Source organism: Caloenas nicobarica, chromosome 25, assembly GCF_036013445.1.
Source record: "Caloenas nicobarica isolate bCalNic1 chromosome 25, bCalNic1.hap1, whole genome shotgun sequence".
Lineage (NCBI taxonomy): Eukaryota > Metazoa > Chordata > Aves > Columbiformes > Columbidae > Caloenas > Caloenas nicobarica.
In genome coordinates, this window is record NC_088269.1 from 1,829,501 (window position 1) to 1,843,349 (window position 13,849).

General features: G+C 63.1%; 3 protein-coding genes across 3 annotated transcripts; 2 read left to right on the top strand and 1 right to left on the bottom strand.

Annotated features, from left to right (window-relative positions):
- Positions 1 to 156: 156 nt before the first annotated feature.
- On the bottom strand, positions 157 to 3,735 carry LOC135998379 (calsenilin-like). Its single transcript, XM_065651547.1, has 8 exons — positions 3,639 to 3,735; positions 2,476 to 2,600; positions 2,313 to 2,382; positions 2,154 to 2,224; positions 1,177 to 1,284; positions 994 to 1,098; positions 847 to 909; positions 157 to 654 (listed from the first exon to the last, which is right to left on the bottom strand). Exons 1-8 carry the CDS (start codon positions 3,733 to 3,735, stop codon positions 607 to 609), a joined length of 687 nt encoding a protein of 228 aa, XP_065507619.1. The 3' UTR covers positions 157 to 606.
- Positions 3,736 to 5,344: 1,609 nt separating this feature from the next.
- LOC135998526 (cytochrome c oxidase subunit 5B, mitochondrial) lies at positions 5,345 to 7,244 on the top strand. The gene is made up of 4 exons (XM_065651733.1): positions 5,345 to 5,481; positions 5,557 to 5,630; positions 6,775 to 6,874; positions 6,954 to 7,244. The coding sequence occupies exons 1-4, from the start codon at positions 5,388 to 5,390 to the stop codon at positions 7,064 to 7,066; spliced, it is 381 nt and encodes a 126-aa protein (XP_065507805.1). The 5' UTR covers positions 5,345 to 5,387; the 3' UTR covers positions 7,067 to 7,244.
- Positions 7,245 to 8,621: 1,377 nt separating this feature from the next.
- On the top strand, positions 8,622 to 12,348 carry PURB (purine rich element binding protein B). Its single transcript, XM_065651518.1, has one exon. The coding sequence runs from the start codon at positions 8,626 to 8,628 to the stop codon at positions 9,643 to 9,645; it is 1,020 nt and encodes a 339-aa protein (XP_065507590.1). The 5' UTR covers positions 8,622 to 8,625; the 3' UTR covers positions 9,646 to 12,348.
- The last annotated feature ends 1,501 nt before the right edge of the window (positions 12,349 to 13,849 follow it).

The following is a 13,849-nucleotide window of genomic DNA, read 5'->3' on the forward strand; positions in this document are numbered from 1 at the left end:
CGCCGCCGGAAGGGGCGGGGCAGCGGCGTTGCCAGGAGACGCGGAGCGGCCGCCATGATGGCGCCCCTGCCGCCATGACAGCGCCGAGGCCGCGACCGGAGAACCGGGGAGAGAACCGGGCCCGGGACGGTGTTTGTCCCTTTTATTTGACAGAAACACGCAGTGAGTGAGCGAGCGAGAGGCGGCGGAGAAGCAGGAGGAAGGGGAAGGGGCCGCGCCGGGGCGGGGGCCGGGAGACGGGCCTGGCCGAGGCCTCACCGGCCTGTTCATGAGGAGAAGAAAAGCAAAAATAACCCAAATAACCCAAATAACCCAAATAACCCAACCCCCCGTCCCAGCTGCGTCACCCGCTGTGGCCCCGGGCTCGTCCCCTGGGCGGCACCTTCCGGCCCTAAATCATCGCCAGGTGTTTTATTGAGAAGATGAACCCGCCCTCTTCATGCAGAACGTGGGGCCGAAACCGCCGCCCCAGGGCCGGGCCCCGGGACAGGGGGACCCTCACTTGGGGGGGCTGCGTCCCCAAAACGGCTCCGGCAGCGTCACCAGGATTTGGTTCTTCTTTCGGAAATAGTAGAAAATCCGTCTCCCGCCTGGGGAGGTCCCGGTTTAAATGACGTTCTCGAAGATCCGCATGGAGCTCATGATATCCCCGTCCTGCCCGGGGGCACAGGGACGGGTCACCCGCTGTCCCCGCTCTGTTCCCTGCGCCCCGGGGTGACCACAGGTGTTGTCCCCGGCTCTCCCGCCACCCCTGGGGTGTCACTTTGGGGCGGGACGATGAACAAGGGACGCAGGGGGTGGCGGGGAGGGGGTTGACAATGCCACCGACCCCCCTGTGCTCATCACCTGCTGACACGTGTCCAGGAACTCATCCAGGGTCACCACGCCGTCCCCGTCCCTGTCCATCTTCTGCAGGGACAGCCAGGGGCTCGCGGGGACAGCCCTTGTCCCCAGCGCTGGGGACGGCTGGGGGGACAGAGGGGCCGGTCTCACCTGGAAGAAGATCTCCACGTGCTCGGCGGGCGCGCTGTCCCGCGGCGGGGGCCGGGTGCTGCGCCCCAGCATGGCGTAGATGGACTTGATGACCTGCAGCATCTCCTGGGAGGGGACAGAGCAGGGGCAGGGTGACAAACCCCCTCCCCGGCGCCACCTCCACCGTGTCCCCCGCGCTGTCACCTCCTTGGTGACGCAGCCGTCCTTGTTGAGGTCGTAGAGGTTGAACGCCCACTCCAGCCGCTGCCGCACTGTCCCCCGCAGCAACGCCGAGAGCCCCATGGCAAAGTCCTGCCAGGACAGACCCACGAGTGTCCCCAACCCGCATGTCCCCAACCCGCGTGTCCCCAACCCACGTGTCCCCCCCACCATCGCCATCGACCGCGGGATGACCAGGAGCTTGTTTCATCTTTTTTTCCCCTATTGATCCCATTTCTATTCCGGCTCGGCACTATTTTTAATCGTGGTGAGCGCGTTGCCGGCTCTGCCGCAGTGCCGGGAACGCTCCAGCACCGGCTCCTGAGGACGCCGGAGGTTTGGGATGCGCCGAGTTTTTACCTCGGCAAGGAGGGGGATGAATCAGCTGCCGGGGAGTGCGGTGCCGGTGCCGCATTTCCCAGCGTGGTTCCCCGGGTTCTTCCTGCTGTTTTTCCTGGCATTTCCCAGTATTTTTCCTGGTGTTTTTTTCCTAGCATTTCCCCATGTTTTTCCCAGTATTTTTCCCAGCATTTCCTGGTGTTTTCACAGCATTTCCCACTGTTTTTCTTGGCATTTCCTGGTGTTTTTCCCAGTGTTTCCCGGCATTTTCCCCCTCATTTCCCAGTAATTTTCTCAGCATTTCCCAGTGAGTTTCCCAGTGTTTTTCCCCGTATTTTTCCCAGCATTTTTCCTGTCATTTCCCAGTATTTTCCCTAGCATTTCCCGGTGTTTTTCCCAACATTTCCCAGTGTTTCTCCCAGTGTTTTTCCCATTGTTTTTCATAGAGTTTCCCAGTGGTTTTCCCGGCATTTTTCCCCTCATTTCTCTTTGTTTTTCCCCTAATTTCCCGGCATTTTCCCCCTCATTTCCTGGTGTTTTTCCTGGTGTTTTTCCCCTCAATCCCTGTGTTTTTCCCGGTGTTTTCCCCAGTGTTTCCCCCCATTTCCCGTTGTTCTGCTCACCTGGAAGCACAGAGCCCCGTCGCGGTCGGCGTCGAAGGCGTCGAACAAGAAGTGCGCGTAGGCACTGGCGTCTGCAGGGCCGGGGAGGACACAGCGAGACCCGGTGACACCCCCAGGGGACAATTCACCATTTCCGCCCCCCACCCCTTCCCCACTCACCGCCTTGGGGGAAAAACCGCGAATAAATCCCAGTGAAGGTTTCCTCGTCCACGAGGCCGCTGGGACACTCCTGTCAGGGACATTGGGTGCCCGGTGACACCGAAACCCCCCTGTCCCCGCAGCGGGGGGGCCGGGGCCGCTGTGTCCCCCCCGCTGCACTCACACTTTTGAAGCCACGATAAAGTGCCTGCAGCTCCGCTTTGGTGAATTTGGTCCGTGCCAGCAGCTTCTCCAGCTCCTCCGGTTGGTGCCGCGCAGCTGAGAGCTCCAGGTCGGTGTCACCAGCGTCTGGGGGACACAGAAACCCCCCCTCAAAGATCCCCCCCCCCAGAGACCCCCCAGCATCATCCCCACCCCCAAATCCCCCGATGCGGCAGCAAACCCCAAATTCCCTGAGGAGGGAGGGAAAGCGCCGGGTTCCCCGTCCCAGGGGATTTTGGGGGGGGTTTCCCCGGGAGCCGCTGTCGGCAGCACCTTCCCGGGGTGCAGAACATCCCGGAGCCGCTAATGGTGCAGCAGGTAATTAATAAATGATGCCTCATTAATAATTAAGAATTAATAAATGATGTCTCATGAATAATTCCAGCTCGGGGAGCCCCTGCGGAGCCGCTCGGCACCGAGCGGGAACTTGAGGAGGGGGGAAATGGGGAGGGAATGGGGGATCTGGGACTGGGGAACCCCCTGAAAACCTCGGGGTGCTGCTGGGGGGGGGGCTGGGAGGGGGAGGGGGCACCTGCGGCCTGTTTGGGGGGTTTGGGGACCCCAGTGTTCAGTTTTGGGGGTATGGGGGAGATTGGGGCTCCCTGGTGTTGCGTCTTGAGGGGGTTTGGGGGTCAATGCAGGACTTGGGGTCCCCCTGTGTCCCATCTCAGGGGGACTTTGAGGGTCAGGGGGGGATTGGAGGCCCCACAGGAGGGTTTGGGGGGGTCATTTGGGATGGGGTGTCCCCATCACTCCTCTTGGGGGTTAAGGAGGATGCAGAGACCCCCCCTGAGGGGGGGTTTGGGGGTGCATGGACGGGGGTTCCCTCCCTGGGGTGTTTTTGGGGGGCCCAGACCCCCCAGGAAGGTCAGAACAAAGCTGGGCTGTGACGCTGCAAGTGCGGGGGGTGGAGTGGGGGGATCCCTGCCCACCCCGCACCCCAACCCCCCCCATGCACCCCTAAACCCTCCTCCCCACCCCCCATTTTTCCCCCCCAGTGCCCATTTCCAGGCCCAACAGGTCCCATACCCAATGGGGGCGGGGGGGAGGATGGGGCCACCCCAAGTTGAGGAAGGAGCTGTTATTAATGAACTGAATTAACGAAGGTTAATTGGGGGCTTTTACCTTCGGCGGAGATGGGTTCCAGGATGCCGAACTGCTTGAGGACGGCGATGAAGAGCAGGACGAGCACGGCCCCGGCACACAGCTCCATGCCCTGCATCCCCCCCCCGAAAACACCCACCGCGGGACCCCTGCGCCGGGGGTGGCACCGCAGGGGGTGTCACCGTCACCGCCGGTGCCGTCCCGGGCAGCGCAGGGGCGGCTGCGCCGTCCGGCCGTCTGTCCATCCGTCCTGCCCTCCCCCCTTGGCACGCAGCCCCCCCCGCCCCACACCCTCACCACGAGTTCTTTAGTTTTTATATTTTCTCTTTTTTTTTTTTTCTTTGTCTCACCCCCCCCACACAAAGGACAGCGGGTGCAGCACCCATGGGTGCCCCTGACAGCCCAACCAGGGGGTGACAACCCAGCACCGGCCTTAAAATTGGGGGAAAAAAAGGTTGTTTTGGCCCCCTCCGTGGGAGGAGGGGGGGGTCACAGCCCCCCCCGCTGCACCCTGGGGGGTGTTTGGTGCTGGGGGGGCAATTAGCGCCGAGGGTTAATTAGCGTGGAGCGGCTAACGAGCGGTTCGATCGATGGGGATGAGTAAGCAGCAGGAAGGGCTCCCTGGGGACACGTGGGGGAAACTGAGGCACAGGGGGGGCGGAGGGGCTGTCCCCATCCCCTGGGGGTGGCCCTGTCCCCCAGGAGTGTCCCAGCCCTGTGGCATTCTGTCCCCATCACCCTGGGGACGTCTGTCCCTTGTGTCCTGTGGTGATATCTGTCCCCTTGCCTTTGGAGCTGTCCTGCCCCCAATGGCCCTGGGGACACTGCCCCTGTCTCCCCCGGGGGTGGCCTTGTCCCCATGACCCCAGAGGCATCTGTCCCTGTCCCTCTGGGGGTGTCTCTGTCCCCTTGGGGCTGTCCTGTCCCCATGGCCCCAGGAACATAGTCCCTGTCCCCCCAGGGGTGGCCTTGTCCCCAAGGTCCCAGGGACATCCGTCCCTGTCCCTCCAGGGGTGTTCTGTCACCAGTGGTCCTGGGGACATCAACCCTGTCCCTCTGGGGGTGTCCCTGTCCCCAAGGCCCTAGGGACATGGTCCTTGTCCCGCCAGGGGGTCCTTGTCCCCCTGTCACTGTCTGGTCCTGTTGGTCCCTGGGACACTGGCCCTGTCCCCCTCCGGGCCTGTCCTGAGCCCTGAGAGATGTCCCTGTCCCCAAGGCCCCAGGGGACATTGTCCCTGTCCCCTCAGGGTGTCCTTGTCCCCAAGGCCCCAGGGGACATTGTCCCTATCCCCCCAGGGTGTCCTTGTCCCCAAAGCCCCAGGAGACATTGTCCGTGTCCCCCCGGGCTGTCCCTGTTCCCAAGGCCCCAGGAGACATTGTCCCTATCCCCCCAGGGTGTCCTTGTCCCCCAGGCCCCAGGAGATATTGTCCGTGTCCCCCCGGGGTGTCCCTGTTCCCAAGGCCCCAGGAGACATTGTCCCTGTTCCCCCAGGGTGTCCCTGTCCCCAAGGCCCCAGGGGACATTGTCCCTATCCCACCAGGGTGTCCCCTCCCCATCACCCCCCAGTGACCCCTAGGGCCGCACAGAGGGGCGGGGCCAGCTGCCAGTGGGCGGGGCGTCGCTGCCAATGGGCGGGGCCTGTTGCTAAGGGCGGGGCCCGGTCGCTGGGGCCGAGGCGCGCCCACCGCCCAAGGGGCGTGGCTTAGCCGCACCCTCGCGCGCAGCCACTTCCGCCGCCGCCACCGGAAGCGCCGCTCGCCGCCTCCGCCATGGCCTCAAGGTTACTGCGGGTGAGCACGGCCCTGCGGCTCCTGCCCGCGGCCTCCGCCCGCGCCGCGCCCGCCCGCGGCCTCGCCGTGCCCGGTGAGCGGGGACACCGGGGAGGGGGGCGGGGGGGACGGGGCCGCGGCCTCCCGGGGTGACCGCGCTGCCCCGCAGGCGGCCTGGCCAGCGATGAGGAGCAGGCGACGGGGTTGGAGCGGAAGGTGCTGGAGGCCATGAACAAAGGCCTGGTGAGTGCGGGGGGACCCCGGGGGCAGGGCCTGGGGGTGACCCCGCCTGCTCAGGGACAGCTGGGGGACACCAGGATTGCAGTTGGGGGGCTCAGGGACAAGGTGTCCTGGGGGGGGCAGGGTCCGGGGTGTCCCCCGTTTGGAGAGCAGCTGGGGGGACCCAAGCGGGGTGGGTGGGCTCTGGGACAGGGTGTCCTTGGTGGGGACAGGGTCTGGGGGCGCCCCCCCAGTTCAGGGAGCAGCTGGGGGGACCCCAGGGTGTGTGGTGGGAGGGGCTCAGGGATAGGAGGAGGAGGGGGTTGGGGGGGGTGGGGGGGTGTCCCCGCTTGGGGGGCAGCTGGGGGATCCCTAGGACGGTGGAGGGGTCTGAGGGGCAGAGTCTTCTTGGAGGGGCAGGGTTTGGGGTGCTCCCCGGGTCGGGGAGCAGCTGGGGGACCTCAGGATGTGGTAGGGGGGGCTCAGGGACAAAGTGTCCTGAGGGGATGGCAGGGTTTGGGGGTGCCCCCCCACTAAGGGGCAGTTGGGGGGACCCCAGGGTGTCCCTGAGCCCCCCCACTCAGGGACAGGGTGTCTTTGGAGAGGGAGTCAGGGTTTGGGGGCGCCCACCAGGTTGGGGTGGAGCTGGGGGACCCCATGATTGGGGGGGCGAGGCTCAGGAGGAGGGGTTTGGAGTGCCTCCCCATTTGGAGAGCAGCTGAGGGAACTTCAAGGGGAGGGGGGAGGCTCAGGGACAGGGTGTCCTGGCTGGGGCCACAGTCTGGGGGTGCCCCCCCCAGCTCGGGGTGCAGCTGGGGGACCCCAGGGTGGGGAGGGCGGGTCAGGGACAGGAGGAGGAGTCTGGGGTGCCTCTCTTGCTTGGGGGGCAGCTGGGGGGACCCCAAGGGGGTAGGGGAGGTCTGAGGGGCAAGGTCTCTTGAGGAGGGGGACACAGAGTCTTGGGGTGTCCCCTCCACTTGGCAGGCAGCTGGAGGGACCCCAGGGTGGCCCCGAGTCCCCCGATTCAGGGACAGGGTGTCCTTGGGGGGGCAGACAGGGTCTGGGGGTGCCTCCCCACTCGAGGAGACCCCAGGGTGTGGTGGTGGGGGAGCTCAGGGACAGGAGGGATTTGAGGGTGCCCCCCCCACTCACCCCCCCGCCCCCCCAGGACCCCTACAGCATGTTCCGGCCCAAGCGCTACGCGGGGACCAAGGAGGACCCCAACCTCGTTCCCTCCATCACCAACAAGCGCATCGTGGGCTGCGTCTGTAAGTGCCCCCCACCCCGTGCCAACCCCCCTTTCCCTCTGTCCGTCCATCCGTCCCACCCTCCTCTCCCCCCGCCCAGGTGAAGAGGACAACAGCTACGTCATCTGGTTCTGGCTGCACAAGGGGGAGGCCCAGCGCTGCCCCTCCTGCGGTGCCCACTACAAGCTCATCCCCCACGAGCTGCCCCACTGAGCCCCCCCTGGCACTGGTGGAGGGTCCCAGGGTCACACCGACCCCTCCCTAGCACCCACTGGGGGTCCCAGGGTCACACCGAACCCCCCAGCACCCACTGGGCATTTTTTGGGCTGAGAGGAGCTGCCTCCCCTCACCCCGCTGTGTGTGTCCCCCCCATAAAGAGTTTGTGTGGACACCCCGAGTCTGTCTGTGCGGGGGGGGGGGGGTGGGGGGTGGGGAGCAGCACCCATGGGTGCAGAGGGGTGTGGGGTGGATTTAAAGCATCGTGAGCAGGGAGGGGACATGGGGGGATGCCCCAGGGGGTGCTCATGACCTTGGAGCAGGATTTGGGGTGAGGGGATCCCATTTTCACTGTCCCTGTGCCCTGGGGGGAGCTCTTGGGGGGTGTGGGGGGTCCCCTGGTTGGGGGGGACCTGCTTGGGCCTGGGGGACCCCCCTCCCCAAAATAAACCCCTCTGCACCCCAGGGGGGTCTGTCCATCCATATGGGGGGGGAACCTCCAGGGTGGGGACCTTGGGGGTGTCGGGGGCTCCCTGAGGTCCTGGCACCCACATCTGCCCATCCCCCCCCCCCATCTGTCACTGATGTGTCACTGTCACAGGTGACAGGGTCGCTCACGTGTCACCCCCATGGTCACTCCTGTCCCCAGAGTCAGGGTGGGGCTGAGTGGCCACCAGGTCCCGTTTCCCCTGCCCCCCTTCACAAAGGTCCCCGTGGTCCCAGAAACCCCCGGCACCGGCTGCACAGCCCCTGGGTCACCCGTGGGACTCTGGGTGACACAGATAGGGACCCCCCCCCCACACACACACCCCATGGCTCTGAGGGGCTTGTGACACTCTGCAGGTGGCACCAGTGGTGGCCACACACACACACGTGATGGCTGAACCTCCTGGGTGACGGTGGGCTGGGGCTGGGTGGGCCTGGGACCTGCCGGGGGGTCCCAGACGGTGTCCCTGGGTGCCCCGCGCTGTCCCCAGCAGGTCCCACGACGCTCGGCAGTGTCCCCAGATGGTCCCAGGAAGTTCCCCTGAGGTTGCCAGATCCCCCGCGTGGCCCCTCCCGCCGCCGACGCGCTCGATGACGCCAGGCTGCCCGGCCATGACGTCACTCACCCCGTGCAGGAGGGGGCGGGGCTCTGGGCCTCCTCGCCCGCCTTCCCCGCGCGCGGCCAATGGGAGCCGCCGGCGGCCGTGACTGACAGGCGGCCGGTGACGTCGCTGCGCTTCAGGGAACCGCGCGCCCGGAGGGGGGGGGGCTGCGGGGCGGGACTCGCCGAGAGGCGGGGCTTAGCATAGGGGCGGGGCTTATCCCGGGGCGCGCCCCGCCCACGGGGCGTGGCTCCGGCGGCGGCAGAGGGCGCGCGGGGACGCGGCGGGCAGGGCCTTCCTCCGGCCCACGTGACTCGGCGGCGAAGGCGCCAGCGGCGGCGCGGCGCGGAGTGCGGCGGTGACGTCACCCCTGTCGCAGAGGGGCGGGGCGGGGGCGCGCGGGGCCGCGCGCCGGAAGCGGGGCGGCCGCGCGCGGAAGGGCCGGCGCGGGGCGGGCGGGCGGACAAGATGGCGGACGGGGACAGCGGCAGCGAGCGCGGCGGCAGCGGCGGGTTCGGCACCGCCCGCGGAGGAGGCGGCGGAGGAGGGAGCGGCGGCGGGGCCGGGTCCGGAGGGGGGTCCGGCGGGGCGGGCCCGGAGCAGGAGACGCAGGAACTGGCGTCGAAGCGGCTGGACATCCAGAACAAGCGCTTCTACCTGGACGTGAAGCAGAACGCCAAGGGCCGCTTCCTCAAGATCGCCGAGGTGGGCGCGGGCGGCTCCAAGAGCCGCCTCACCCTCTCCATGGCCGTGGCCGCCGAGTTCCGCGACTACCTGGGCGACTTCATCGAGCACTACGCGCAGCTGGGCCCGTCCAGCCCCGAGCAGCTCGCCCAGGCCGCCGGGGCCCCCGGGGAGGACGGCGCCGGTCCCGGCCCCCGCCGCGCCCTCAAGAGCGAGTTCCTGGTGCGGGAGAACCGCAAATATTACCTGGACCTGAAGGAAAACCAGCGCGGGCGCTTCCTCCGCATCCGCCAGACCGTCAACCGCGGGCCCGGGGGGCCGGGGGGGTTCCCCGGGGGCCCCCCCGGGTTGCAGAGCGGCCAAACCATCGCGCTGCCGGCGCAGGGGCTGATCGAGTTCCGCGACGCCCTGGCCAAGCTCATCGACGACTACGGGGGCGAGGAGGACGAGCTGGGCGGCCCCGGGGGCGGGGGGCCGGGCGGCGGGGGGCTCTACGGGGAGCTGCCCGAGGGCACCTCCATCACCGTGGACTCCAAACGCTTTTTCTTCGACGTGGGGTGCAACAAATACGGCGTTTTCCTGCGGGTGAGCGAGGTGAAGCCCTCGTACCGCAACGCCATCACCGTCCCCTACAAGGCCTGGGCCAAGTTCGGCGGCGCCTTCTGCCGCTACGCCGAGGAGATGCGCGACATCCAGGAGCGCCAGCGGGACAAGCTCTACGACCGACGTGCCGGCCCCCCGGGACCCGGCAGTGGCAGCGGTGCCGGCGACGACTCCGACGGCGACGACGTGGATGACGACTGAGCCCCGAACCCCCGACGCCGGCCCCCCCATCCCCATTGCCCCAAAATCCCCCCCAAACCCGCTGCCGGAGAGAGAGAAACCGGCTCGACCACGACGCCGAGCGCGTCCCCTCATCACCCTCTTCGGGGGACACATGCACTCACACCCCGGATCCATCTCTCCGACGCGGTGCCCCCCCCCACCAAAAAACCAGCATCCGGCACCGCGCCGGGGCCACCAAACCCTCACAGGGGGCGACGGAGCGAGGAGGGGACGGAGCCGCGAGCGGCGGCTTCGGCAGCGAGCGCTGGGGCGGGGGGGCCGCACCTGGACCAACGGCCGCTCGCTCTTATATTTTTTTTCCTCTATTTTCCTCCTTTTTTTTCCCCTCTATTTTCCTTTTTCTCCTCTATTTTCCTCTCCGCCCCCCGCCCCCCCGCCTTCGCCTTCCAGATTATTTTTTGAGATGCAAACCGCTCGACTCCAGGCACCCAAACCAGAAGTGCCCCCCCCCACCCCAGCCCCGCCAGGAACCAGGTTCCTGCAAATTAAGGAAAACTTTCTCGGTTTTGCTGATTTCTTCTATTCTTGTATCTCTCTCTATATATTTTTCTCCCCCGGGGGGCAGGCAGCGCGGCCGGTCGGGCATGAAGCACAAGGAGAACCCGCCGGGACGCACCGGCTGCCCCTTCACGCCAAATAAGGCGGCGCCGGCAAAATCACCGAATTGCTTTGGTCCCTTACGATCATTGATTCCAAATTTGCCCCTTTTTCCTCTATTTTTTTTTCTTTACTAACCCCCCCTCGCCGCCCTGGCGGGATCTGCATCCCCAATTGATTTTTTTCAGGTTATTTGGGGTTTTTTCGTTGTTTCACTTTTTTTTTTCCTACCTGGCCACTCCAGCTCTGCCGCCCCGGCCAGCGGGTCCCTCAGCGTTGCCTCTCGCATTAAATGGATTTTTCCGCTCTCAAATCGTCGTTTTTTTTTTTTTTTTTAATTTTTTGCTTTTTTGTTCCTTAATCAAGCCAGGTCAGTGCTGCCCTTTCCGAAACATATTTTTTCCGCCACGTTATGCCAGGAACTCTGAACCGATCGGGGTTCGTCGCTCGTCATTCCAAACTTGCAGCTTCTCCAACACCACCTCCACTTCTAGGACTTTTTTATTTTTTAAATTAACTCTTTCCGCTGTTTTTTCGGGAGCCGGCGCCCGCTGATCTCCGTAATTTATTCTCGCAGATCCGTCTCCCCAAGGAACCCGCGGGCGCCGCCATCCGTCCATCCCGCCTCCGTCGCTCGTTTTTAAAGGGATTTTTAATGTGATTTTTTAATTTTACTTGTTCCATTTCTCCCATTTTTAACCCTGTCGCCAGGACCGGCGGTTCCGCACTCACCACGGGAGCAATAGTTTGATCTCCATGTCCGACCGCGGCCGTACTGTAATTTCGTACCCTCAGGCAGCTCTTTTTCCGTGACGTCCTGCTGGTCCCACCACGGTTCCGTTCGCACCTTCGGTTCTTTGCCGCGGAAAAAAAAAACAACCCAAAAAACCTGACAAAAACAACAAAAAAGCCGCGGAAGGTTCCGGATCAGGGGAAGACGCAGCCGCAATGGACTCACCGGGAGCACCGACGCAGGCAGCGCCTCTCCTTTTATTTTTGAAGAGGATCATATATATATTAAAAAAAAATACATATATATATTCTTTTTTTTTTTTTTTTTTTTTTTTGGCTGAATTGCGAGAATTTAGCCTTATTTTCTACTCTAGGGTAGCGGCGCCGTCGCCACCGGCCCTGTTTGGCTCTCGGGAGCCTCTTAGGAAATAACATGGAAGATGAAAAAAGGCAAAATACGCCAAAAAAAAAAGAAAAACCAATAAACCACGGAGCCGGAGCCGCAACCGGACCCTTTGTCCCACGGGAGCCGTGGATCTGGGACAGAAACCTGCGGCACATGGTGCGGAGAGTGGAGGCGTCGGGCGAAGACCAACAAAAAACATCGAAAAATAAGATAAAAACGCGAAAAAAAAGGTTTTGGAACCTTTGAACCAAGTGGCAGCCGAGGCGCGGGGGGAGACGCTTGATTTTGGGGAGTTTTGGGGGTCTCGGCGTCGCCAAAACCGGAATTCGGCAGCGGGTTGGCGGGTTCGGTTCTTCCCATATATATATATATATATATATGTATATACACATATGTGTGCGTGTGTGTATATATATCAGATTTGGGGTTTTTTTCTGTAGAAAATGGGGAAATTGCTCTTTTTTTTGTTTTGGTTTGAACCGGAAGGGGGAAAAACAATCCCAAAATTCTTGGAGCTTCCAGATTTCTGTTGCCCCACAAGGGACGGTTTGAGAGCGCGACTTCTCGCTGTACAAAAAGAAAATCTTGTAAATCTTGTATAGCGCCCCAAAATCGATGTAAATACCCCCCCTAAAAAAAAAAACGTCCGGGCCGGGAGCCGTTGGCGGCTCCATGAAAAGTTAAAACTGCTGCAATTTTTTTTCCGCCCCCCCCCCCCCCCAGGAGAAAAATCTGGAAGAAAATGGGAATTTTCCTGCTGTAGTTTCAGCTGTTTTGGGGGGAAGCAACTGGTCCCGGGGCTGCCGGGCCGTGGTGATGGCGGTTTCTTGTGTTGGTGATTAAAAAAAACCCACCAGCCCTTGCCGGCTTCTCTTTTAAAAAAGAAAAAAGTTTTAAAAAAAAAAAGGCAAAAATAGAAAAAATATGGAAAAAAAAAAAAAAAAAAAAAAAAAGAAGAAGCGGGAGCGAGCGATGACGGTACTTGAGCTGACACAGGGGGATCTCAGCGGATATTCCCGGTGGGAAACGGAACCAGCGTGGCGGCGGCTCCGGGTGCTCGGTGCGGTTCTCGTGGAGCCAGTTGAGCCGGCGCTGCTCATGAGATCCAAATAATCCAGGTGCTGCGACAGAGCCGGGAGAGGAACGGCCAGTGAGGAGCGCGGTGGCTTTGCACTGCGGCGGCGGTGGAGACCTCAGAGTCCCCGTGCTGGCGTTTGGCGTCGCCAGTGGCATTGCGGCCTCAAAACGAGAGGCCACGAGGATTCGACGCAGCGGCCGAGAGCGGCTCTCGCATCCCCGGCTCCGCGCTGGAAATATCGGTAAATAAACCATCAGTAAATAAGCCATTGGCGCAGGAACAAGCTGGATCCAGAACTGTTGTTGGCCAATATCTGCTGAGAGCCCCAAACGTTTCACCCCGAAAGTACCTTGAAGAGAGAAGAAAAAAAAAAGTTTTATTCCTCTTATTTTTTTAAGAAAAAGAAAAAATACAAGCAAACCATGCACTTTAGGCGGCCCAGCACGGGGCTGCCGGCGCCTGGGGGGGGTCTGTCCCCCCTGTCCCTTCCTCTGCGGCCGGCGGGGCGGTTTCGGGAGCCGCCGGGGAGCGGTTGCCGCCGGCGGGTCCTGGATTTGACCACTAGCGAAGATGAACACCCGATGTGACGAACTCCTCATGCTCCGAGCACTCCTCACCGTAGCAGATTTTTGCAAAATGGAGTTTTACAAGGTCTATATTTAAAAAATTGTATGTTTGTAACAAATAAAAAGTATGCGGAAAAGTGAATGAAAAAAGCCCGCCCGGCCCCGGCTCGCTCCTTGGGGGTGTTTCAGGGAGTGTCACTGGCTCGGGAAGGGGTTGTCACTGCCGTGTGGATGTGGACACGGGTGTCCTGAGGGGTTGGGGGGACACGTGGGGTCCCCAGAGCCTGGGGGGGGAGGTAACCACGGGGAGTTTGGGGATACATGGGTGTTCAGGGGATGGGGAGGGCACAGAGTTTGGTGTGTGTCATGGCTGGGGCTGGTGCGTGTGCCACCGTCCCCTCCGCGTCCCCCTGCTCCGTGCAGTGCCACCGGCACCGCAGCCCCGCGCCGCATTGAGCTCTGCGGCTCCCTGCGGGCACGGGCTCATCTGAGGACACAGGCGGCAGCCGCTGCGCATGAGCCACGAGCCGCCACCGCAGCCAGACCCCCCCTCCTGGGAGGACAGATCCCCCCAAACCGCAATCCTGGCCCCTTGGTGGGGGGAACCCTGTCACACACATCCTTTGGATGCCGGGGTGGCAGCTGCTGTGAGGGAGCTGGGGGTTGTGGGGACAGCTGGGGGGGCCCAGCCATGCTGCAGGCGCCTGTGGGGGCAGGTGGAGCAGCCGTCCCGGGGGGTTGGGAGCAGCTGTGGGGTCACCCAAACCCCCCGTGGCAGCTGAG

Excerpts from the sequence above, each read along its gene's own strand:
- LOC135998379 (XM_065651547.1), bottom strand. The coding sequence starts at position 3,735 with ATGCAGGGCATGGAGCTGTGTGCCGGGGCCGTGCTCGTCCTGCTCTTC. Across the intron at positions 2,383-2,475 it reads TTTATCGTGGCTTCAAAAGT|GAGTGTCCCAGCGGCCTCGT; the intron begins GTGAGTGCAGCG and ends TGTCCCTGACAG. Across the intron at positions 1,099-1,176 it reads ACGGCTGCGTCACCAAGGAG|GAGATGCTGCAGGTCATCAA; the intron begins GTGACAGCGCGG and ends GTCCCCTCCCAG.
- LOC135998526 (XM_065651733.1), top strand. The coding sequence starts at position 5,388 with ATGGCCTCAAGGTTACTGCGGGTGAGCACGGCCCTGCGGCTCCTGCCC. Across the intron at positions 5,631-6,774 it reads AGGCCATGAACAAAGGCCTG|GACCCCTACAGCATGTTCCG; the intron begins GTGAGTGCGGGG and ends CCGCCCCCCCAG. Across the intron at positions 6,875-6,953 it reads GCGCATCGTGGGCTGCGTCT|GTGAAGAGGACAACAGCTAC; the intron begins GTAAGTGCCCCC and ends CCCCCCGCCCAG.
- PURB (XM_065651518.1), top strand. The coding sequence starts at position 8,626 with ATGGCGGACGGGGACAGCGGCAGCGAGCGCGGCGGCAGCGGCGGGTTC.